We start from the raw sequence: 26,490 nt of genomic DNA on the forward strand, positions 1-26,490 counted from the left end.
GTTTTTATCCATGAGAATACTAGATAGTGATTGGTGGTCCAGGCCCACGTGATTCCAGCAGATGCGGTCGTATGTGAAAGACATGATCCCGTGCGCTGTGCAGTGAATGAAGGCCTCAGACTGGCATCCTACGTTCCTCCGGGACCAACAGGTAATTTCGTAGATATTTTTCGGGTCGAAGGCGTTCGTAGGAAAGAAACCTCCGACCGCGATTTTCGGCCCATTGAGAATGAGTAAAAAAAAAACGAGGCCCCATCTGTGCTTCAAGGTGGGTGTAAAATATCCCATGGCATTATTTGAATAAAAGCAGTGGACTTCTTCTGGTGTTCCTGGCCAACATTTCTCTCTCAAGCAACACCACTAAAACAGATTAACTGACCAGCTATCTCATTGCTGTTTGTGGGTCCCTTGTGCTGCTGAATTTCCTGCATAACAACAATGACTACGCTTGAAAAGTACTTCACTGGCTGTGAAACGCATTGGGACATCCTGAGGTCATGAGGCTTTATAAATCCAAGGTCTTTCGTTATTTACAGAAGAATTGCTTTAGAGTACGAGCTCCACAATGTTTTATCCTGCCATGTCTCACTTGATCAGCGCACTGCCAGTGAGGGTAGTTGCAGGTACTACATATTGAGGTAGAAATTCCGATGTCTCGGGTCCCTAAGACGTTTCTACAGACCCGGGAAGGCATCGGAAAAGCTGGTTTTCAGCACGCAATGCGCAAGCTGGAGCTGGACAGATCCAACGCATGTTGGGAGTGAGGACATTTGTACTGGCAAGATTGCGATATTTACACATATCTTGCCCAGAAAATGTCCTCAAAAAATCTTGCGCCTGAAAAAGCAGGCGCATAGCTTACTTTTACAGGCGCAAGTGTTTTAAAACACACAAAAATATATTAAATTAAAGTTATGAAAACATATTTTATTGTTAAAAACCCTCCCCACTACGGTAAATTTATTCTAAGGCATAATTTTAAAAACTTTTTTTAAAAATCAGGAAAATATATATATTTTTTTTTTATAAGATATCAACTTTAATTTAAATGAATCTTAAATTTGTAGTGTATATTTTCTATTTTTTATTAGTGTTTTGGGTGTTTGGGGGGGGGCTTCTCATTCATAATAATGGGAACTCCAATTTACGGAGTTCCGATTATTATGAATAAGAAAATACTTACCTGTGATTGGGTGTCCCGGCGCAGGTCCCCACGAGCACGCGCTGCGATGCGATGCGCAGGGAGAGGAGGCCTGTGGATCGGGAGCTCGAGCGGACGCAGCAGCTTCAGGTACGTGCACATGAAGCACGTAGGCAACGGATTGGTGAACTGCCGGCACTGTGCCGCAGCATGAATCACCACTCGCCGCTGAAGAGGAGAAAATAGGAGTGTGGCAGAGAGTTTAGAACTTTGCGGATCAAGGTAAGTAAGACCATTACCATTTATGGTACTTGCAGTTCAAAAGGCCATTGAAGATCTCTCCAAGGGAGCCAACATGATGCAAATTGTCCAAGATGATCACACTAGGCATGTCCACTGCATTGGTCTCGCTGTTACACTGATCTGCAAGGTTTGAAAGATACTGACGCAGCTCCTGAAAAACAAGAAAAGCCCATGTGTCAGTCAGCGCACTCAAACCTCCACATGCTGCACAATACAATTATCAACACTTGCAATAGAATACCACAGTTTGGTTTCCCCGTTATATATATTTGACAATGTCACTTGTAAGGGTATTACGTTCTTCAAAATGGACTAAGAAATCTGTAATTTGTTGTGAACACGTTGAGGGGTGATAGCAGTTCACAAGATCTTTTGAAGTCACGAATAGCTACAAATCTTGATTCCAGTGTGAGACAGTACATTATAGATATAGAAATAATGTTGTCAAGAATTATTGAACTCGGCATCAAACGTGAAGAGAAGTCAAAGGTTCGTGACTTTTAAATTTTATAACTTTAATCATGGTTTTAAATGAACAATATTGATTTACGGTCCTTGAAATATGACCTGCAAACCACTTCACCTGGATAAACAGAAATGTGCAATGATTGCATTGTGGTACATTGGCTGTTAAACATTTACAATTTAAAAACCTGCAAAGCTAGGTTTTATACATCTACAAGGTGCCTCTCCCATTGAATAGCTGGTCCATACAGACCAGAGTCACAGGGTTAATCCCTGCACTGTATTAAGTGAGTTGATTCTGACAGACAAGGCAGTAGACTGTGACGACACTGTGTTAGAGAAGGTGAAAAGTTAGCCGTGGTTGTTGCTCCGGTTTGCTATCCAACAACACCAATTGTGAACACTGGGTGAGGACAGGATCAGGCTGGGCTGCAAAACTCCCTTCCCACATAGTCAAATGACCTGCCAACACACACAGTCGATGTTCACACTTCAATAAGGGCCACTGGGCGATAGGTGCCTGAGGAATCATAGCCCAGTTGATACCCTCAGTAGAACGAAAGGGCAACAATTCACACTACAGTAGGTACAACACTGGCAGCAGCAAGAACATTTCCTGTAAATACGGCAGCTCGGAGACTGAACTTACATAAGAAGCTGCCCAGAGTTTCCACCAATGATACGATTCTGTCAGCTGTGGCTCAGTGAGTAACACACTCGCCTCTGAATCAGAAGCTTGTGGGTTCAAGGCCCACTCAGGGGACTTGAGCACAAAAATCTAGGCTGGACACTCCAGTGCAGTGCTGAGGGAGTGCTGCACTGTCAGAGGTGTTGTATTAAGTTGTTGAAGTTTATATATATATCTTGGATGAGACGTTAAACCAAGGCCTTGTCTGCTCTCTCAAGTGGATGTGAAAGAGCCCATGTTTCTATTTTGAAGAAGAGCAGGGGAGTTATCCCTGGTGTCCTGGCCAATATTTATTTATCCCTCAGTCAACATATCAAAAACTGATGATCTAGTCATTATCACATTGCTGTTTGTGGGAGTTTGCTGTGCGCAAGTTGGCTGTCGTGTTTCCCACATTACAACAGTGACGACACTCCAAAAGTACTTCATTGACTGTAAAGCATTTTGAGACGTTCGGTGGTCGTGAAAGGCACTATATAAATGCTTCATTCAGGTCTCCATATTATAAAAGGGACAGAGTGGCACTGGAGAAGGGTGCAAAAAAGATTTACAAGGATGATACCAGAACTGAGGGGCTAGATCTATCAGGAGAGATTGAACAGGCTGGGGCTCTTTTCTCTAGAAAAGGCAAGGCTGAGGGGTGTCCTGATCGAGGTCTTTAAAATTATGAATGGGTTTGATAGGCTAGATGTAGAGAGAATGTTTCAACTGACGGGGAGTTAAAAACTAAGGGGCCATAAATATAAGATAGTCACGAATAAATCCAATGAAGAATTCAGGAGAAACTTCCTTTCCCAGAGAATGGTTAGAATGTGGAACTTGCTACTAGTTAAATAGCATAGATGCCTTTAAGGGGAAACTCGCTAAGGACATGAGGGCAAACGGACTGGAAGGATATGCAGATAGAGTTAGATGAAGTAGAGTGGCAGGAGGCTCGTGTGGAGCATAAATATCCACACAGACCTGTTGGGCCGAATGGTCTGTTTTTGTGCTATAAATTCTATGTAATCAGCAACACCTGTTACATCACCCTTACCATTACCCACCCTTACACTAAACAACATACAACTGGACAAGTATTAGACCAAGCTGGTTTGCTCACCTTGCTAGATTTGTGATCCACATTAAAGGTAGCGATGACACCATCTGTCAGTTCCCTACCTTCCCTGAGCACCATGTGCTCAGCGAGCCGATTGGCCAGGTAGGTTTTCCCAGTACCACTTGGCCCTGACAGAATGATCCGGCGGTGGTCTGTCAGCAGGGAGACGTAACGCTGCAGCATTGGCTTTGGAATCAGTGTTTCAAACACGAGAGAATCCAAACTATGTTCCGACAAGCCTGAGCGACAGAGCAGAATTGACGTGTTAAAGAAAGGTTAGAATTAAAGCATACTTTTTCACCCCTAAAAACAGCACTGCAATATTTCATTTATAAACTACTCCCCTTTTTTCTCCATTTCATTAAACCTTTGAAGAACCACCTGTAATATATGCACCTGTGAGTATGCTCACAGGCTTGTGGAGCTGTTGAACCAAATTTTAATTTGATTTTATATGTTTTAAAGTTTAATTTGTTTTAATTGCCAGTTTTAGTGTCCCCCTCCCCTTTTATAGGGGGCACTTGTAAAATATATGATTTTAATGCCCCAAAAAAAATCACAAAAAAAAGAGGGCAGTTAAAAGTGTCTGGAGTGTCCCCCAGATCGGGGGGGGGCACTTGATCTAATGTTTATTTTGTCCCCCCAAAAGAGTTGTGGAGCTGTTGCACTGTAAGTGGCTTAGCCAGTCACGTGATGTTCACAAGACTCAATAAAACTCCAGTTAATTGAGTTCAAGTACTCCATGATGAGGCATGCAATTGTGAGCCTGGCGGATGAACTGAACTGGTAGTGTTCAGTTTATTTGTTAAATCTTTCGACTGTGAGGTGGATCATGGCAGTGAGGAAGATTGAGAAGAGGGTTGGGGCGATGACACAGCCCTGCTTGACCCCGGTCTGGATGCGGATTGGGTCTGTGACGGATGTGTTGGTAAGGATCACGGCCTGCATGTCGTCATGGAGCAGACGGAGGATGGTCCTCGGCCACAGGGAGAAGACTGTTGAGGAGGACTCTAGCGACAACTTTCCCAGTGGCTGATAGCAGGGAGATTCTTCTGTAGTTGCTGCAGTCGGGCTTGTCCCCCTTTTTTTTTTTAAAGATCGTCACGATCACTGCATCTCTGAAATCTCCCGGCATGCTCTCCTCCCTCCAGATGAGAGAGATGAGGTCATGTATTTGCTTGATCACTTGATCAGCTCCATTGGGCAGGCCACATTGTTCACATGCCAGACACGAGACTCCCAAAGCAAGTGTTCTACTCGGAACTCCTTCACGGCAAACGAGCCAAAGGTGGGCAGCGGAAACGTTACAAGGACACCCTCAAAGCCTCCCTAATAAAGTGCGACATCTCCACTGACACCTGGGAGTCCCTGGCCAATGACCGCCCTAAGTGGAGGAAGTGCATCCAGGAGGGCGCTGAGCACCTCGAGTCTCGTCGCCGAGAGCATGTGGAAAACAAGCGCAGGCAGCGGAAAGAGCATGCGGTAAACCAGTCCCATGCACTCCTTCCCTCAATGACTATCTGTCCCACCTGTGACAGAGACTGTGGTTCTTGTATTAAACTGTACAGCCACCTAAGAACTCATGTTAAGAGTGGAAGCAAGTCTTCCTCGATTCTGAGGGACTGCCTATGATGATGATGTTAAACCTTTGCAAATAAACCAGCTAGTTCTTTACAGCAAATGTGTAGCCATGAATTCTTAAGCAAATACACTACACCACCCAAGAACACGTGACGTACATCACCCTTACATACTCACATTTTCAACTCTTTCGGACTCGGGCAGACTCAATCATTAAATACCGTGTGTCAAATTTTACACTCTCTCAACTTATTTCTGGAAACTGGTAGAATTATAATTTCTAAATAGAGAGCAATATTTAAAACAGGTCGAAACACCTGTGGACATATGTGTGAGATAATGTTCAAAAAGTTATTATCGCACATTTGGATTACACTGTACACTAAGACAAACTGGATACCTTGCAACTACTGTTTCTTCTTGAAATGTCCTCATCGTTTCTGATGATTGTACTTGGACAGTACTATCAAATAATAGTGTCTTTCTACTCTTTTGTAATGTTACAATAGAGCATAACAACTTTCTTGCCATCTATTCCTCCTCCTCCTTACGACAAGGCCTGACCCTGGTGTTTGGCTCTATGGCAGGCAGCCCTTTGGTACTTTATCCGTGCACTAGTCTTCAGCTGTGAGCACAGTGAGCAGTAGCAGCTTATTTGACCATACGGTCAGATCACAACCGATCCCCAACCTCTCCTCAGCTGAAGTAGCTGCCCGGGCATTTACCACCAAGGGTTATTGGACGCATTTCTGCTGATACTTCCCCCTCAGTGGCCCACTGAGCCCAAGTGCAGTGCTCCCACACAGCACTGTCTCTGTCTGAGAAGCCCCAACTGAACACAGACGAGGAATCAAACTGGGGGCCCTTCATGTCTGCATTGCTGAGTATCACAACACAGAGTGCATTTTCCCATTGCGCCATTGGAGGATCGCGCACCAGGCCACAGTGCGAAATCTGCAGGAAGGGATAAAAATCTTTAAAAAGATACAAATTCGTAAGATGAAGAGGGATAGAAAAGCTGGGCTTTGATCCTTCTCACTTACGGTTGATAACTGACTCCCTCTACTGGTTGTGTTGGGCATTAACATATTATTATACAGCAGAGTCTTGGGGTGGAAATTCGATTATCTAGCGCCTCCATTAGCACCCAGAGGAGGCGTTAAAGCATGCGCAATAGCACAGCGACCAGGCGCGCAGCTTTTAGCGCCCCACCGGAAAATTCAGTTGAGGGCTAACTGGGGTGCCAAACTCTAGCGCCTGGCTGCTGATGATCACTCCGATCATGACGTCAGTCAGGTGCAACGACAAAGCAAGCGCCCCGCTCACTAAATTCGGTCCGGCCGCCTCATTTAGCGACCGCCACTAATCATGTCTGAAAGAACAGTCGGTACAGTCTTCCACAGTCGTGAATTGGTGGTTACTTAAAGGGACGAGGAAGTGCTTCCCTGGGAGGTCACAGTCAGTGCAATGTTTGTACAGAGCACGTTGTGTGAGCCTCCAAGTTTGCAGTGGCAAATAAACCTACCATTACAGCTTGAAAACAAGTGATTTTGAAAACTTTAATGGATGCATTTCTTTAAGACTCGGCTTTTCCCAGGATTTCAAATCGGACTTTGGAGCATGCGCAATGGATTCCAGAATTTAACACGAGCATTTTCGTTAGCACCCCCCCACCCCCACCACCTCCCCACCCCCCACCCCCCGGCCCCCACCCCCAGGTCATAGAAACATAGAAAATAGGTGCAGGAATAGGCCATTCGGCCCTTCGAGGCTGCACCGCCATTCAATGAGTTCATGGCTGAACATGCAACTTCAGTACCCCATTCTTGCTTTCTCGCCATACCCCTTGATCCCCCTAGTAGTAAGGACTACATCTAACTCCTTTTTGAATATATTTAGTGAATTGGCCTCAACAACTTCCTGTGGTAGAGAATTCCACAGGTTCACCACTCTCTGGGTGAAGAAGTTTCTCCTCATCTCGGTCCTAAATGGCTTCCCCCTTATCCTTAGACTGTGGCTCTTGGTTCTGGACTTCCCCAACATTGGGAACATTCTTCCTGCATCTAACCTGTCTAAACCCGTCAGAATTTTAAACGTTTCTCATTCTTCTGAACTCCAGTGAATACAAGCCCAGTTGATCCAGTCTTTCTTGATATGTCAGTACCGCCATCCTGGGAATCAGTCTGGTGAACCTTCGCTGCACTCCCTCAATAGCAAGAATGTCCTTCCTCAAGTTAGGAGACCAAAACTGTACACAATACTCCAGGTGTGGCCTCACCAAGGCCTGTACAACTGTAGCAACACCTCCCTGCCCCTGTACTCAAATCCCCTCGCTATTAAGGCCAACATGCCATTTGCTTTCTTAACCGCATGCTGTACCTGCATGCCAACCTTCAATGACTGATGTACCATGACACCCAGGTCTCGTTGCACCTCCCCTTTTCCTTATCTGTCACCATTCAGATAATAGTCTGTCTCTCTGTTTTTACCACCAAAGTGGATAATCTCACATTTATCCACATTATACTTCATCTGCCATGCATTTGCCCACTCACCTAACCTATCCAAGTCACTCTGCAGCCTCATAGCATCCTCCTCGCAGCTCACACTGCCACCCAACTTAGTGTCATCCGCAAATTTGGAGATACTACATTTAATCCCCTCGTCTAAATCATTAATGTACAGTGTAAACAGCTGGGGCCCCAGCACAGAACCTTGCGGCACCCCACTAGTCACTGCCTGCCATTCTGAAAAGTACCCATTTACTCCTACTCTTTGCTTCCTGTCTGCCAACCAGTTCTCAATCCACGTCAGCACACTACCCACAATCCCATGTGCTTTCAGTGTGTAACAGCTGATTTAGCGCCCTGTCAGCACTTGGCCCGATTCCAACAAATTTCTCGGCAGGAGGCGCAAACATTTTTAAGGCGCTTTACTTACCGCTTCGCCTGGATTAACGCCTCAAAATGGGCGGTGACGAATTTCCCCCCCCCCCCCAGCCCCTTATTCTTTTTACTAGTCAAACAATTTGTCTATGTGACCAGCCTGGTAACTTTGCATTAACAATTGAGCATTCAAATCTTAATATAGATTCCACGCCTCAAACTAAATTCAGTCTGACTCCCAACTTGCATTAAATCCCCCAATGAAGTTTGCTCTACTCTTTGATTAACCCTTTCATAAAGCTGTAACTATATGAAACAGTAATAAGGTTACATAGAGTTACCTGGAGTCTACAGCAAAGAAACATTTACAAGTTGTTGACAGGGGGCCAGATTTCCCTGAATTGGCGAGTTACATGAAATTTCCTGAGAATCTCATTAGCATAAGAAAGAATGTAAAAACGTCACCACACAGACTACAGCAATTCAAGAAGGCAGCTCACCATCATCTTCTCAAGGGTAATTAGAGATGGGAAATAAATGCTGGCCTTGCCCGCATCGCATGAACGAATAAAGCAAAATGTAAAAACTGCCATAAACAAAGCCGAAGGGAAGCAGCAGACATACACTATATTCCTTCTTTAAGTCTCTCTTTGGAAGCCATTGAACTTTCATTTATGCACATTAGGCACAGCATGTTTAAAAAAATGCAGTTCTGTTAGTTTTTCAGTGTATAATGCAAATCATTCTGGTGCCATAAAGATACATTCAAAGGTACAGAAAATACATTAGTAGGTCTCAGTGAGGAGAATTTTTTTTAAAGTTGCTTATGTGCCTAAATTTACTCGTAAATTTATATCCTGTTCGGAAATGGCATTGATTCAGGGAATCGTGTGAGCTGCATTTTTGCATGGGAGAAATGTATGTCAATGAGCAGCAGGGGGAATCAGCGTAAAAGATCGAGGAAATTCCGGCATAAGTCACTTACACCCAAATTTCTCAATATTTTACACTGAAAATCGGCATCACATTGTACTTACGCCATTGTTTCAGCGCAGGTTTGCAGGAAATTCTGGGCCTACTTGTCTGTATGGTGTACATGACAGGGTAGTTGGAAATTCTAATCGCAATCTGCTGCAGAATGGTGTGGTAATGCCCAATATGATCAGCAGGGGGCGTCAGGAATCAACAGCCTTGGGATGGCTAATTTTCCCTCCCTTCTGCAACCTGAACAGTCAGTAGTGCATCCTTTGAGAAATCAAATAGGAAATTCAGAAGAAACTTCTTTACCTTGAGAGTGGTTTGAATGTGGAACTCGCTACCACAGTGAGTGGTCGAAGTGAAGAGCGTAGATACATTTAAGGGGAGGCTAGATAAGCATATGAGGGAGAAGGGAATAGAGGATAATGCTGATAGAGTTAGACGAGGAGGCTCGAGTGGAGCATAAACACCAGCATTCGTCCACAGGTTGTGGGCGTCGCTGGAAAGGGTAGCATTTATTGCCCGTCCCTAATTGCTAATTGTCCTTGAGAAGGTGGTGGTGAACCACCTCTTGAATCGCAGCTGTCCGTCTGGTGAAAATATTTCCAGAGTGCTGACTTTGTCACAGCAGTTGGTACAACTGAGTGGCTTGCTAGGCCATTTCAGAGGGCAGTTAAGAGTCAACTACATTGCTGTGGGTCTGGAATCACATATAGGCCAGACCGGGTAAGGACGGCACATTTCCTTTCCTGAAGGACATCAGTGAGCCAGGTGGGTTTTTACGACAATCTGGTCATGTCATGGTCACCATCACTGATACTAGCTTTTTAAAAAATTCCAGATTTATTTAGGTAACTGAATTGAAATCCTCCAGCAGCCGTGGTGGGAGTTAAACACACATCTACGGATCCGAAAAGGTTACTGCACAAGATAAAAGTTCACAGGGTTGGGAGTAATATATTAGCATGGATAGAGGATTGGCTAACTAACAGAAAACACAGAGTAGGGATAAATGGTTCATTCTCGGGTTGGCAATCAGTAACCAGTGGGGTGCCGCAGGGATCAGTGCTGGAACCCCAACTATTTACAATCTATATTAACGACTTGGAAGAAGGGACTGAGTGTAACGTAGCCAAGTTTGCCGACGATACAAAGATGGGAGGAAAAGCAATGTGTGAGGAGAACACAAAAAATCTGCAAAAGGACATAGACAGGCTATGTTGGAAAGTGTAAGGTCATGTACTTTGGCAGAAAAAAATCAAAGAGCAAGTTATTATTTAAATGGAGAAAGATTGCAAAGTGCTGCAGTACAGTGGGACCTAGGGGTACTTGTGCATGAAACACAAAAGGTTAGTATGCAGGTACAACAAGTGATCAGGAAGCCCAATGGTATCTTGGTCTTTATTGCAAAGGGGATGGAGTATAAAAGCAGGGAAGCCTTGCTACAGCTGTACAGGGTATTGGTGAGGCCACACCTGGAATACTGCATGCAGTTTTGGTTTCCATATTTACGAAAGGATATACTTGCTTTGGAGGCAGTTCAAAGAAGGTTCACAAGGTTGATTCAGAGATGAGGGGGTTGACTTATGAGGAATGGTTGAGTAGGTTGGGCCTCTACTCATTGGAATTCAGAAGAATGAGAGGTGATCTTATCAAAACGTTTAAGATTATGAGGGGGCTTGACAAGGTGGATGCAGAGAGGATGTTTCCACTGATAGGGGAAACTAGAACTCGAGGGCATAATCTTAGAATAAGGGGCCGCCCATTTAAAACTGAGATGAGGAGAAATTTATTCTCCCAAAGCAAGTATATCCTTTCGTAAATAAGGAAACCAAAACTGCATGCAGTACTACAGGTGTGACCTCACCAATACCCTTGTACAGCTGTAGCAAGGCTTCCCTGCTTTTATACTCCATCCCCTTTGCAATAAAGACCAAGATACCATTGGGCTTCCTGATCACTTGTTGTGGATCTGTGGAATTCACTGCGTCAGAGAGCTGTGGAAGCTGGGACATTGAATAAATTTAAGACAGAAACAGACAGTTTCTTAAACGATAAGGGAATAAGGGGTTATGGAGGGCAGGCAGGGAAGTGGACCCGAGTCCATGATCAGATCAGCCATGATCGTATTAAATGGCGGAGCAGGCTCGAGGGGCCATATGGCCTACTTCTGCTCCTATTTCTTATGTTCTTATTAGTCTAGGCTTCTGGATTACTAGTCCAATAACACAGTAACATAACTACTATGCTCCCGGTTTTGTGCTGTATATCTTATGTAATCCTATATGCAATCCCTGTGCAAATCAGTAACTCGTAGCCACAAAGCTATTCCTGTCCCTATCTTTAGAATTAGACATTCTTCATCAGATAAGACTGAGCACAGCATAGTTTGAAACAAAAGTTCTATGTGCTATTATTTGCCTCCACTTCTGGTTTCTAGAACTCCACATTTAAAAATCAAGTACAAAGGCAGAAACCTGCGAAACAAATAATGTTCATACCTTTCAGTGACATTGTGATTGTGTTGCTTTCTCCGACTAAGTAGCCGCAGGGTAACAATTCAGGTGTATCGATGTTATGAATGCGTCTGATATCTCCTATGCTGTAGCCCAGCACACTGTCCGAGTTCAGGCCCAACTGGCTCACCGGATCCACATGGATAATGTATTCCTGAGAAAGATGGCATAATTGGGTGAGACACAAAGACCTTGCCTTCTGAACCAGACCAGGAAACTGGAATTTCACATTTGGCTACATTTGAATTGATAAAATACAAGAATTATGAGAAGTCAGGGAAAGTTATTTATTTTAGATAAATATTACAAAAAGAATTGTTTAATGATTTCACTTTAAAAGCATGAACATACTGTTCAGATTGGCGTCTTCCACGATACACTTTCGCCTCATCACAAGATTTTAACAAGAAGTGTAAACTCTTGTAATTTCTTGTGCCCCTCTCCTTCCATAATAGAAAATACCAGTTTCCTCTAGTAATGTCAGTGAACTAGTGTAATTGTAATTCTTGAGCTTTTCTAAGTTGGCAACAACTCGGGATACCTAAAGAAAGTTTACATATATGGACATCAAGGAGGAGGAGAGCAAACTCAGCTATGATAACCCCGCAAGGTTAATTAGGCTGTTGCCATTCACTGAAGAGGTGCCAGAGAGCGGCCAGTGCCTGTGGGGAATCAGCAGCTCGACGAGAGAAGAAAATTGAAGCAAAAAAAGAGGGAAAATCACAAACTGAACAGCAATTTCAAAGCACGTTACAATATACACATGATATAAAGTTCACAGAATAATAAATGTTTGGTGATTTTGACTGCAAATGAGACACTTTCTGGCCCCAAATTGCCGCTCAATGTTTTGCTTAGTATCCAGATATTCAGCAGAAAAAAAAACTTTTGAACCCCCTCTTCCTCAACCACCGAACCAGTCATGACACGTTTTAATCTTTTTTTCCCCAATCGGGCCTTCTTTACCTTAAATAGACGTCGCACTACACCATCCAAGACGTCCCACTTTGTCTTACCACTGACGCCAATGCAGCCGACAATATACTGGCGGATCCGAGACTCCTGTGGTGAAGTGAGAAACAGATCAGGCTTTGCTGGAGTAATGTACAATTAATCCAGTCGCAGTGCTTATTGAACTCATGAACCATAAGATGTGGATTTTAGCTTCAAAGAAGAGGATTTAACTCGCACAGAAATCCTTCTGAACTGTGATTTAATTTTCTGCTCATAGAGGTAAGGAATTGGCTAAAACAATTAAACTACTCAGAATTCTGTGTCAGCATCAAATGTACATTGATCAGTTAAGGAGCGCAAGAACAGATGCGCAGTAAACGGTTCTTTACTCTGTCCAATAACGTGCCGTAGTCCCAATCCCAAACGCAGCTCTCATTACTGTATCAGGGCAAACATTTCCATTTCCCACACCAACTATCCTGTGGCTTCACCAGGTAACATTTTGCTGATCTGCAGCCAGCTCTGTGCTGTGGCCTAAATGTTCCAGGGACTCAGTTGACACTGTTCAGACTCACTTCACTCCGGTCCCACAAGGCCAGCAGAGAAACAAGAGATTCACCCTCTCAGTCTGCTTAGACTCAAACCCAGGCCCAAGAACATAAGAATTAGGAGCAGGAGTTGCCTATATGGCCCCTCGAGCCGGCTCCGCCATTCAATAAGATCCTGGTTGATCTTCGACCTCGACTCCACTTTCCCGCCTGATTCCACGAGTCGAAACAATCCTTGTCGATCTCAGCCTTGAATGTACTCAACGACTGAGCATCCACAACCCTTTGGGGTAGAGAATTTCAAAGATTCACAACCCTCTGAGTGAAGAAATTCCTCCTCATCTCAGTCCTAAATGGCCGACCCCTTATCCTGAGACCATGTTCCCTAGTTCTAGAGTCTCCAGCCAGGGGAAACAGCCTCTGAAAGGACAGAGCGCTCAAATGCACTGTGCATCTAATCCTCCAATGTGCTCTTTACAATTAAATAAAAGTGCTATTCTCCTGGTAGATAAAGGTTTTCACTAAATGACACAAAATTGGAATTATACTGTTTTATGTTTATTTTAAGGTTCTGAGAAAAATCTTTGAGAGTATAATGATGGATTATTCAATCTGAATCTATGTAATTTAGAATTACACTATCCATGAGATTACTATTGCATAAGTGGAAAAAATCAAAAAAGTGACAAATTCCCGTACTTGAAGTAACACACAATTGGCACTTGAAGATATACTGAGGCTCTTCAAAGGAGTTTCATGCCCTTAAAGTACTCCGATCGTGGGCGCAGGTGTGTGATGGTTATGGTCCTGGATTAGCAATCCAAAAGTCAAATGCCACGCATTCAATTAATCTGGTCATTTGTGGGCAGGCAACGGGAAAAAAATGACCTTTGGAAATTGTCAGATTGTTGTGAAAACCCAACTGATTCACGAATGTCCTTCAGGGAAGTGGACCCGCCGTCCCTATCCGGTCTGGTCGACACATGACTCCAGCCCCACATTAAGTGGTTGACTTTTAACGCCCACTGAAGTAGCCTAGCCAGCCACTCTTTGGTTAAGCACAATAATAAGCCCCGTCGTGACCTGATAGCAATGTTCCCTCGAAGCTGCGAGGCTACACGGATGTGCAGTGTCTATGAGGTCCGGCGCAGGCCGTTCACTGGCTTTTGCATTGTAAAAACTGCGCACACGAAAAAATTTGAATGGACTACGCAGCATTTGAAAGGGTCCTCGCAGGAAAATTTTTGAGAGAGAACATTGCCCAAGAGCAACATTTTTTTCCCCGTCTTAGCTTCTAATTTTTTGAGGGAATCTGAGTTCTCCCAATTAAAGTTGTTCACTGTTTAACGAGCATTGTTACATCCCAGCTGCATAGTATCAGGAGAATTTTCAGCAATGGAACTGGCCATCTTCAACATACCTCCTTCCACCTCATCTCTTCTTGCAAGCGGACCACTATCTTCACGTGCCTGCCTTCTTTGCGCGTTGAGCCATCTGCATTGTCATCAAGTAGCATATCTGTTCAACAGTGACATCAATTAGAAATGGAAGCAACAGAACACATCAGTGAGCACACGTAGTCTGCTGGCTCAATCAATGACTTCCCTATCCCTGAACTCAATACAAGTTGAACTAGACTTACAGCATCAAAATATTTCACTGCTTAGCCATGCCTGTGTGGGTTAGAAGAGTTTGAACTTCCGTGATGTGTGCAGAAAGACCATACTATGGTACTTAAGCACTGCCACCCTGCAGCAATGTATTTGAAAAGATGATAAGTTGAATTGTAACTCGTCCAAATTTATAGTCTTAGCCAGAAGGTTTAATCTGCGAAAGGCCCCAATTTTAACTCCAGGTGGATTCCCCACTCAGACTTGCGTTAAAATTTCAGTCAGGTCTCAAGTATGTCATCGGGCCACAACATGCATACATAAAGAAGGACCCTGTTGGCTTCGGGTATGTATCCCTGCTGCCTACTCAGGAGAGCTGGTAAAAATTGTAGCTGTTGTGATCACGGCGGCCTTCAGATAGGCAAGAGCCAGGGCGATTTTACCTGCCAGTTTTTTGCTGAGCAAGTAGGGTTAAAATCATCCCGTGTCCATCACAGTAAATACAATGGGCAGTATAGTATTCTACACTTTTGCTGCCAAAACAGCAAAGGGAACTTACTATTTCAGAGTTGCTTACCAAGACTGGTGGATTCGGTCAGGTTAAGGCTGTGTTGGGAAAGGCCGAGTGACTGACGAGGGGACGAAGAGATGGAAATCTGGGACTGGGCCCGACTGCAGGTGCCTTGGGTTTCAGACTTCAACCGGTCATTCTCAGCCTTCAGCTTTTCAATTTCACTCTGGAAGAGGAAAGAATTTAGATATTAAAGCAAGCCAGATGTTTTTTTGAAACACTAAATAATCGTGCAAAAGACCTTATCCTAAACAAACACTCTGATTTTGCACTTAAGTTGCTAGCCGGGCAAATCTAGAAGCATTTGACATGACATGCTGTTCAATACATTAACTTGTCTTAAAAAACAAAAGACTTGCATTTGTATAGCGCCTTTCATGGCCACAGGATGTCCCAAAGTGATTTACAGCCAATGAAGTACTTTATATATGTTAAGAAATAAGTGTATGGAAACATTTAGTTAAAATCTGATGAAGCATTCTGAAGTTGCTAGTATACTGGGGTTACAGTTATGGATTCACAGCTCTCTGTGAGGCGCATTTTTACTTTTTCTAATGACAGTATGTTTGCTGAAAAGTCCTTCCATCTTCTTCATCCCTTTACCCCCAGTCTCAGAAATTATATTGTCATAAGTTTTCATATTTATACAGAAATGCTATTACATTCTTGAACAAGATCATCCCGTTATGACATGGTTACACAATATATATTATATATATTGCCGCTCCAGCTCTTATACTTCCCGACCTGCGAGAGAAAACCTCCGCAGGTCGGGCCCTGGAGCATCATGGCCCCCCGACCTGCGAGAGAACACCTCGGAAAGTTTAAGAGCTGGAGCGGCAAACCACTACAACTTCCAGCGCGAGCAGCTCCAAGTGTGCGATGGCTTTGAGGTGGGCAATGGGGTGACATCATCAGGACCCAGGTCGCTATTTGAAGCGTGAGCAGGAGTATCGGTGGGGCCCTGGTACAGCAGAGGAGTGGGAAGATCGTGGCAGAGGTACGGCGAGTGATCGAGGCGGAGGAGCGATGAGGGATCGTGGCTGAGATTCGGTGGGTGATCATGGCAGAGGTCTGGCGAATGTTGGGTGCGGAGGGAGATAGTGGCGGAGGTGCGGCGAGTGTTTTGTGGTGGAGGAGCGCTGAGAGATCGTGGCGGAAGTGCGGCAAATGAGGGTACGGGGCCCAGAAGAGCCGAGGGCCCAGAGGCAGCATGGGCCTGCCCACACTGTGATATGTGTACGCACTAGGACCTTGCAGCAGAGCAAGTCTCTAGTCGTCCTGGTTAACACTTTCCACTGGATAAAGGCCTAGCTCTGTTAAGCCCGTGTGGTGGCTGATGTGCAACGGTCATCACATGTTTAAAAAAATCCACACACAGGCATCTTCCATCCCTTCAATTGGAGTTCAGGACTGGAACATCGGGTCCTTCATTGAAACATCTGTGAACTCATGTGGAAGCAAGTCATCCTCATTCGAGGGACCACCTATGATGATGAGTTACGCAAGTAAATACTATTAAGCACGGTCTGCCACCTTGGAAAATACAGTTGAATGGGGTTATGATTAACAGTAGCCCTAAGTTTATTTTTGTATTTACCACTTATGATTAACTTTTCGCAGATTAATCTGCTTGACTAACAACAACTGACTATTCATCAATGATTGGTAAACTGTTCAACATGATTCAATGAAAGAAAATCATTCAGAGAAAAAAGTGACTTAAATTACGTATAGCTTCACAAGCTATCAAACAATGATTCTCTCGGTTAATCTTCAATAAGCTCAAAATGGTGATGGGAAGCAATCTTGAGCCCAGAGCTGTGGTATGTCATGCTCTGTCTTAGTAAAGCTCACTCTAGCAATCAATTTGTTTGTTTGTTGGCTGCCTCATTTAAACAATAGCTGTGCAGATGTCTGGTGACAACAGATATCCTCGTTGTTTTTGCATTCCTCCGGTGAGAGCTGTTGGCTGCAGAACAAATCTCATCTTATCCACTCCTCCCACCAAAAAGCAGCTGCAGCAACATCTGGCCAAACACAGCCTCCACTGAGTAATGGGCTTTCCAAATGTCCTCTGGCCAAACAATTACACACATGTGGCTCTCACTTGACCCGCTTATAATAAGGACATCGTTCCACAGGAACTAGTTTTATGCATGAATGGGCAAGAAATGTTGGCCGATCTGCAAAATATTGTTGTTGTCTCTTTGGAACAACTTGAGGCACACACAGCTAAAACAGGCCGTGAGCTCCACAGTAAGGGCATCTAGCGCTTCACTAACATTTGAGACTTTTTTAAAGAATAAATAAACGGTACACAATAACAGCAGCAGCACAGTTGCAGCAAAGCCTGGTAGCCATCTCAGAGCTGCAATTTACAGCCTGTTCCTTTTGCGACTAATGTCCCTATTTTTGAAAGACTGCAGATTCAAATGCCTTTCAGCAAAGGGTCCACAGATAGTAAGTAATTCTGAGGCAGATTTTTTACTTTTTCTACTAACAGCATGTTTACTGAAGATTCCAATTTATAGTGAAGAGATCCTTTACAGTCAACTTCATTTAGCCAAGAGAATATAAATGTGATATTTAGTTGGAATGGTTTCGAGTGAGGAATTTAGGGGTTAAAAATGTGAAACTTTCCAGAGTACTGGTCACTGAGACATGAGAGTGCCTGATTAAGGCTGACACTCCAGTGCAGTGCTGAGTGTTGTACTGTCAGAGGCGTTGGGATTTTCAGCCTTGAAAGGAGATAACCGAGAGACAATCTTACAGAGATAGAGGAAACAGTGAGCAGACAATCGACAGTTCCAGGACACTACTTCAAAGTAAACCGTGACAGGACAAAGGGACGCAGGGTCGTCAACAACAACAACTTATATTTATACAGCACCTCAAACATAATAAAACGTTCCAAGGCGCTTCACAGGTGTTTTCATCAACAAAAAGAATTTCACACCGAGCCATATAAGGAGATGTTAGGACAGATGACCAAAAGCTTGGCCGAAGAGGTAGGTTTTAGGAAACATCTTGAAGTGAAGAGGCGGAGAGGTTTAGGGAGGGAATTCCAGAGCTTAGGGCCTGGGGAGCTGAAGGTACGACCGCCAATGCTAGAGCATTTAAAAGATGTTTAAAAGGCCAGAAGAGATGGAGCGCAGTGGCCTAGGATTATAGGGCTGGAGGAGATTACAGAGATAAGGAGCGGCGGGGCCATGGAGGGATGTGAAAACAAGGATGAGAATTTTAATATCGAGCGATTGCTTAATCGGGAGCCAATTTAAGTCAGCAAGCATAGGGGAGACAAAATCTTAGGTAGAGCAGTGGAGGCACAAGCTGTGGAATCATTTAAGAAATATTTGGGTGTACAGTGAGTGGGAGTAGAGGCCTTTTTGGATGAGCAGTAATGGGTTGAGTGTTCCTCCTCATGTGTATCAATCTCACGATAGCTTCGGGGGTAAATGCACCGTGTGCTGTGGTACTGAGTCATACAGAACAGAAAGTGACCTTATTTGGTACAGAGCGAGCTTTTCTCATTTGAGCAACAATAAAGGAGCTGCAATTGTGTCAGTGCCCTTGCGCTAGTGAAGGATAAAGATGCGATGGGATCCTATTCATGTTAAGTCATCATCATCATCAGCAGCAGCGTCCACATGCCCGACACGGGACTCTCTAAGCAAGTGCTCTACTCGGAACTCCTACATGGCAAGTGATCCCCAGGTGGGTAGAGAAAACATTTCAAGGACACCCTCAAAGCCTCCTTGATAAAGTGCAACATCCCCACCAACACCTAGGAATCCCTGGCCAAAGACCGCCCTAAGTGGAGGAAGAGCATCCGGGTGGGCATTGAGCACCTCGAGTCTCGTCGCTGAGAGCATGCAGAAATCAAGCGCAGGCAGCGGAAGGACCGTGCGGCAATCCAGACTCCCCACCCACCCTTTCCTCCAACCACTGTCTGTCCCACCTGTGACAGACTTTGATTCCAATATTGGACTGTACAGTCACCTGAGAACTCACTTTTAGAATGGAAGCAAGTCTTCCTCAAACTTCCAAGGACTGCCTATGATGTTGCCATTTGTGTCAAATAGACTACTACAAGTCACTGTCTCAGCTCACACGTGAAGCATGGGCAAGGTCCCGGAGGGCTGCTGGTCTGTGTCGAGCCAGACACTACCAAGAGGCAGCAATTTTAGGAAAACAAAGTTCATCCATAACAATCATTATTGTAGATGAATCCATGGACTCGCAATGCATAATTTTAAATTCTCAAACCTTTGAATTGGTGCATTTTTCAGCTGAATATTCACATTTTGATTTCCCTCAAACTGTTTGAATGGTAATTCTAGAAGAAAAGGTCTTCACTAAAACACACATCCTTTCCTGGGCCCCAGTGTATTCTTCTCAACCCTATGTCCAAAAGCTGCTTCCAAGCCTCCGCCAATATCAATCTGGAACTGGCCACTATGCAAGAGTGGTCTGTGCCTTCTAAATCTTCCCACCTTTCCTGTGCAAATGCCTGAACTTGGCCTGGAGTCACCCAGAACGGCATCACTGAGATCAATATAAAGGATCATAGGCACAAATCCCCATCATAAGAACAGAAGAAATAAGAGCAGGAGTAGGCCATTCGGCCCCTCGAGCCTGCTCCGCTATTCAATAAGATCATGGCTGATCTTCTATCTCAACTCCACTTCCCTGCACGATCCCCATATCCCTTGATTTCCTTAATATCCAAAAATCTATCGATCTCTTCCTTGAATATACTCAACGACTGAGCATCCACAGCTCTCTGGGGTAGAGAGTCCCAAAGATTCAACACCCTCTGAGTGAAAATGTTCTCCTCATCTCAGTCCTAAATGGCCGATCCCTTGTTCCAGACTCCCCAGCCAGGGAAAACATCCTACCTGCAACTACCCTGTCAAGCCCTGTAAGAATTTTGTATGTTTCACTGAAATCACCTCTCATTCTTCTATAGGTCTAGTCTACTCAATCTCTCCTCATAGGACAATCCCCCCATCCCAGGAATCAGTCTGCTGAACCCTCATTGCACTCTATGGCAAGTATATCCTTCCTTAGGTAAGGAGACCAAAACTGTATACAATACTCCAGGTATAGTCTCACCAAAGCCCTACATAATTGCAGTAAGACGTCTTTACTCTTATACTCAAATCCTTTTGTAATATAGGGCAACATACCATTTTGGCATACAAAGTAGCCAAGATTAGTGGGAGGCCAGAAGATTGGGAACCTTTTAAAAACTAGCAAAGAACACCTAAAAATATAATAAAGAGAGGGAAGATAGATTATGAAAGTAAACTAGCAAGAAATATAAAAACAGATAGTAAGAGTTTCTGCAGGTAGAGAGTGGCAAAAGTAAATGTTGGTTCCTTAGAGGATGAGGCTGAATAATAGGGAACAGGGAAATGGCAGAGATTTGGAACAAATATTTTGTATCAGTCTTCATGGTAGAAGACACTAAAAATATCCCAATAATGGATAATCAAGGGGCTATAGGGAAGGAGGAACTTAAAACAATCACTGTCACGAAGGAAGTAGTACTCGGTAAAATAATGGGACTAAAGGTGGACAGATCCCCTGGGCCTGATGGCTTGCATCGTAGGGTCTTAAAAGAAGTGGCTGCAGAGATAGTGGATGCATTGGTTGTAATCTACCAAAATTCTTTGGATTCTGGGGAGGTCCCAGCAGATTGGAAACCGCAAATGTAATGCCCCTATTTAAAAAAGGAGGCAGACAGAAAGCAGGAAACTATAGACCAGTTAGCCTAACGTCTGTCGTTGGGAAAATGCTGGAGTCCATTATTAAGGAAGCAGTAGCAGTACATTTGGAAAAGCATAATTTAGTCAAGCAGAGTCAGCATGGTTTTATGAAAGGGAAATCATGTTTGACAAATTTGCAGGAGTTCTTTGAGGATGTAACGAGCTGGGTGGATAAGGGGGAACCAGTGGATATGGTGTATTTGGATTTCCAGAAGGCATTCGATAAGGTGCCACATAAAAGGTTACTGAACAAATTATTACTTAAATGGAGAAAAATTACAAAATGCTGCAGTACAGAGGGACCTTGTGCATGAAACACAAAAAGTGAATATGCAGGTACAGCAAGTAATCAGGAAGACAAATGAAATGTTGGCCTTTATTGCAAGGGGGATAGAGTATAAAAGCAGAGAAGTCCCGCTGCAACAGTACAGGGTATTGGTGAGGCCACATCTAAAGTACTGTGTACAGTTTTGATTTTGTTATTTACTTGCATTGGAGGCAGTTCAGAGAATGTTCACTCGGTTGATTCCTGAGATGAAGGGGGTGACTTATGAAGATAGGTTGAGCAGGTTAGGCCTGTATTCATTGGAAAACTGAGGTTGCCAGGGTAACAAGGGATGCTTTGAAGGGCTGAGGCACAAATAAAGCATTTCCCCTTTGTAAAATAGAAGTGAGATGTGGGACACCAGAGTGAAATCTCAATATATGAAACAATTTGAAATTCCTTTATTCCTTTTTAGCATTTATAGATTTTTTTTCACCTCTACAGTGCTGGTGCTGCTGTTATCCTGGGCCGAAAGGCCCCTGTACCAGTCCACACCGATCCCGGGCCGAAAGGACCCTGCACTGGCTCGCCTCTATCCCGGGCCGAAAGAACCCTGCACTGGCCCGCCTCTATCCCGGGCCGATAGGACCCCGCGCCCGCACTGATCCTGTGCCGAAAGGACTCCGCACCGGCCCGCTGCCATCCCAGGCCGAAAGGACCCCCCCCCCACCCCCCACACCGTGTTTTCAGCTCTGCCGAAACAATGGCGTCTTCTCTCTGCCAATTTTCTCTTCTCCGCGCCGATTTCCTTCAGTGTCTGGGAAGTTTTTCAGAAGGGTGCAATCCGCCGCTTTAGAAAAAAAATCGTACTTGGCCAAACTCGCTTAAATGGCCAGAAAAGGTTCCAGCGCCAGTGACGCAAAAAAATCGGACGTACCTACTTTAGAATGGCGCAGAAACTTTGTCGAAACTTGCAGATTTGAGTCTGCTCCAAAAAAAACAGCGTAGGCCAAAAAGACGGCGCAGAATGGTGACGAAAATTCAACCTTTTGATTACGGAATATTTTGATATCGAGGCCCTAGAAAAGGCTAGGGAAGAGCCACTAGATTGATACCAAGTATTAAGGGCACTCAGTTACCGCAATAGATAAAAGAGCTGGAGCTATTTAAAAAGTACGGGCTGGATTTTCGGGTCAGCCTCCAGCACCATGTAACGATCCTCGGATCCGGCATTGTGGCAGCGCAGAGCAACACCACGCGGAAGTGCTGCGCCCGGTATGCAACGCCCCTGGTTGCGACACCGGCTCGAGTTTTGACTATTGTTCGACCCGTACGCCGCAAAGTGCGCCCCGCACTGACCGCCTGGAAAATCAGGGTGGTCCAACCGTCCCATCGGCGAAGAGGTGAGGAATGGACTCCTAAGGTAAGTGTGATTGTTTTTTTCTTTTCATTTTTTTTCCGATTTGTGTTGTGGTGGCTTGGGCAATGTTTTGGGACTGTTTTGGTGGTATTTTTTTCTGTTGCCCCCCCCCTTTCCCCCCGGCCTCTCTCGGAGCACTCCCGGGCCGGCTCTTTAGCTCGGGAGTTTCCCATCCTTGTGCGAAGAGAGGTGGACAACGCCTCCCTTAGCGTTATGCCCCCTGACGCAGGGCCCAGCTGCCCAAACCTACCTACTGAGACGCAAACTTTTCCCGGGCGCTAGCTTTCCCGCATCGCCGCCATTGTCGCCCCAAAAACATCAAAGCTGCAAATCCAGCCGTACATCTTTTCAGAGTTCATTTTTTTTTAAATCAATGCAGCAGAAGGCAAACCATCTCACCTGCATCCTGTTCATGGCCTCGCGCAGCTGGTCCAATTGGTGAGCAGAGCTCAGCGCCTCAAGTCGGATATCTGTCAATTTCATCTCCTTCTCTCTCAGCTCACTGCGCAGTTGCATAATGGTCTCAGCTTCGCCATCGATGCATTCAGAGATGCTGCACAGGAGAGGAAAGGAAGGGGAGCCAAAGCCACAGAACAGATATTAATTTGTTCAGTCAGTTACAATTAAAAATTGTGACCTAGTCTAGGAAATCACAATTTGATTTTTTTCCCCCCCGATTTGTTCACAAATCAATATCTACCGAATTATAATATGATTATGATTTTCCGAACCAAAACTGATCATTGGAAGCAGTGAACCCAGTGATTGCTTTGTTTGGTGCGTTCTTTCAGACGTGGAGCAAACAAAAAATGCTATCAGGCCATAATACAAATCCTCAAATTAATTCTACGCTGAAGCATTACACTGGTATGGTAGCAAATCAGATGTGTCAGTTTACGACAGAAGAAAAAACAATTTGGACCAATCCTAAATGTGAAAAACACTGCACAATCTTTGAGTGCTCTTTCTAGGAAGTTATAAGAATCAAGGCTGAAGTATGCAGCCATTGTTTATTAGTGGAACTGGAGCTGATAAGAGCGAAACCGTTTTCTGAGTCTTTGCTTTAAGTGGGGAGCAAATTAATGGGCAGACATTTTGAACAGTGCCCACCTGAATTTCTGATTGAAACTGCTGGATGGTGGGTGTAATGTATTTACTTCATGGGTTCTTTGCTTAAGAATTCATAGCAACACATTGCTACTAAGAACTAGTTGGTTTATTCGCAAAGGTTTAACAATCAAACTACACATTACAGTTCATCCACCAGGCTCATAACCACTTGCCTCATCGTGGCTCCCCTGAACCCAACTGGCTGGGGTTGTATTGAGTCTTGTGAACATCACATGACTGGCTAAGCCACTCACAGCTCAACAACTCTTTTGGGGGGGGGAACAAAATAAACATTAGATCAAGTGCCCCCCCCCCCCCGATCTGGGGGACACTCCAGACACTTAACTGCCCTCTTTTTTCATTTTTTTTTGTTTTTGTTTTTTGGGTTTTTATTTGTGTTTTTTTGGGGGGCATTAAAATTACATATTTTACAAGTGCCCCCTATAAAAGGGGAGGGGGACACTAAAAGCCCGGCAATTAAAACAAATTAAACTTTAAAACATGTAAAATCAAATTAAAATTTGGTTGCCGGGGGTGATAATGCACTCCAGTCCCTCCGGCGCCCACCTCTCGCGGAAGGCCGCGAGCGTACCGGTGGACACCGCAACTCACAGCTCAACAACTCTTTTAGGGAGTACAAAATAAACATTAGATCGAGTGCCCCCAGATCTGGGGGACACTCCAGAGACTTATAACTGCCCGCTTTTTTTTTTGTTTTTTTGGGGGGGTTTTTGTGTTTTTTTTTCCTTTTGTGATTTTTTTTTTGGGTCACAGCTCAACAAAACTGTGAGCATACTCACAGGTGCAAAAATTACAGCGGGGTTCCCCACCGGGAGCACGGACTCATTAAATAACCCCCTTGATGTTGGCATATGAAGATGGTCTGTACAGGAGGGTTCAATATCCAAAGAGACTTAGGCGCCCTTGTACATAGATCCGTTAAAATATCATGGACAGGCAGAGAAAATAATCAAAAAGGCTAAGGGATGTTGGCCTTTATGTCTAGAGGACTAGAATACAAAGGGGTAGAAGTCATGTTACAGCTACATGAAGCATTAGTGAGACCACATCTGGAGTACTGAGAGCAGTTCTGAGCAGACCACACCTTGGAAGGATATATTGGCCTTGGAGGGAATGCAGTGTAGATTTACCAGAAGGGTTGAATTACAAGGACACAAACTAGGGTTGTATTCCCTGGAATTTAAAAGGTTAAAGAATGATTTGACCGAAGTTTTCAAGATATTAAGGGGAACCGATCGGGTAGATAGAGAAAATCTATTTCCGCTGATTGTGGAGTCTCGGACTCCACAACACTCACAAAAGAAATTCTGTTCATTGTCACTTTGTGTACAGACCTTATTTCAAGTTAGCATTGTCTTTTCCACACCATCCATTCATTAGTGAAGCCAATGCCACACAGGGGACAGAGACTAAAAATTAAAGCCAGGCCTATCAGGAATGAAGTTATGAAACACTTCTACATGCAAAGCTGGAAGAAGTTTTGGAACTCTCTTCCACAAGCGGCAGGTGATGCTAGGTCAATTGTTCATTTTAAATCTGAGATTGTTGGATTTTTGTTAATCAAAGCTATTAAGGGAAATAGGGCAAAGCAGATCAACCATGACCTCATTGAATGGCGGGACAGGCTTGTGGGGGCTCAATGGCCTACTCTTTTCCTATGCTGTTGAGACAATTATATTTATCTTTGTATAGATGTCTCCTTTACATCTGTAAATTGATAAACTATCTAAACTGCTCAATCTTGGCTTCTAGTAGTATTACTGACTGATGAAAGGGGACAATGTTTTTGTTGTCCTTACAAATATCACACTGGATTGTTGCTCCAAAGTTGTGGGAGCAGCCTGTTTTTTTGGGACCAAAACAGTAAGTTTGACAAAGAAAGTGGATGCCTGGGCATTAAACACGATCAAAAGCTCCATATTTGACAGTTTCCCATGGTTACTCGACAGTGTGAACCGACAATAACGGCCCGCATTGGAAACGTGACTTCGATATTAGTGATGGGATGTGAAGATGCCCCACTGGTCGCCCAGGAAGCAGTGCTGCATGAAATAAAGGAGTGAAGTTACGGTGCAGGAGAAAGTAAAGAACGAAGATTAACACAGATCGGAAGCTATTTGATTTTTCTCTATGCTTTGTTAGAGCTAACATCACGGATCAGCCGAGAGGTTGTTAAGAGTGGAACTGAAAATGGGCACTTAAGTGATTGTGCTGATAACACTCCGTTAAAGTTGTGTCGCAACAATTTGCACAGCCGAGTTAAGGTTTGATGGCAGCCAGTTCTGGTTCTCTCTCTGCACTTTCGAAGGTCATGCCAAGCCCTGGCAATTCAATTTGGGGGGAAAATAAAATAGAAAAATTTGCTTTGACATGCTAAAGAAAAGTTCACTCCCTGTTAACTAATCAAGCCAAGTCGATTTGGGGTGGTGTTCACTGATGTTCCCACTAACTTTAAATTTGGGTGCGTGGTCCCTTTAATGGGCTGTGCGGCCCATTCAAAGTTATGCACGTGCACGAAATCTCACGCTGCAAAAGCCAGTCCCAGGCTGCGCAGGACCGGC

General features: G+C 44.3%; 1 protein-coding gene across 8 annotated transcripts in view; it reads right to left on the reverse strand.

Moving 5' to 3' along the window:
* nav2a (neuron navigator 2a) overlaps positions 1-26,490 on the reverse strand; it is a 440,534-nt gene that overhangs the window by 18,738 nt on the left and 395,306 nt on the right. For all 8 annotated transcript variants that reach the window (XM_070899720.1, XM_070899724.1, XM_070899722.1 and 5 more), the window contains 7 exons: positions 23,198-23,351; positions 15,346-15,505; positions 14,579-14,676; positions 12,623-12,718; positions 11,642-11,810; positions 3,700-3,935; positions 1,441-1,595 (listed from right to left, as the gene is read on the reverse strand). In XM_070899720.1, coding sequence (XP_070755821.1) covers positions 1,441-1,595; positions 3,700-3,935; positions 11,642-11,810; positions 12,623-12,718; positions 14,579-14,676; positions 15,346-15,505; positions 23,198-23,351 — 1,068 coding nt within the window. The remainder of the gene's footprint in view (positions 1-1,440; positions 1,596-3,699; positions 3,936-11,641; positions 11,811-12,622; positions 12,719-14,578; positions 14,677-15,345; positions 15,506-23,197; positions 23,352-26,490) is intronic.

This window comes from Pristiophorus japonicus, chromosome 14 (genome assembly GCF_044704955.1).
Source record: "Pristiophorus japonicus isolate sPriJap1 chromosome 14, sPriJap1.hap1, whole genome shotgun sequence".
Lineage (NCBI taxonomy): Eukaryota > Metazoa > Chordata > Chondrichthyes > Pristiophoridae > Pristiophorus > Pristiophorus japonicus.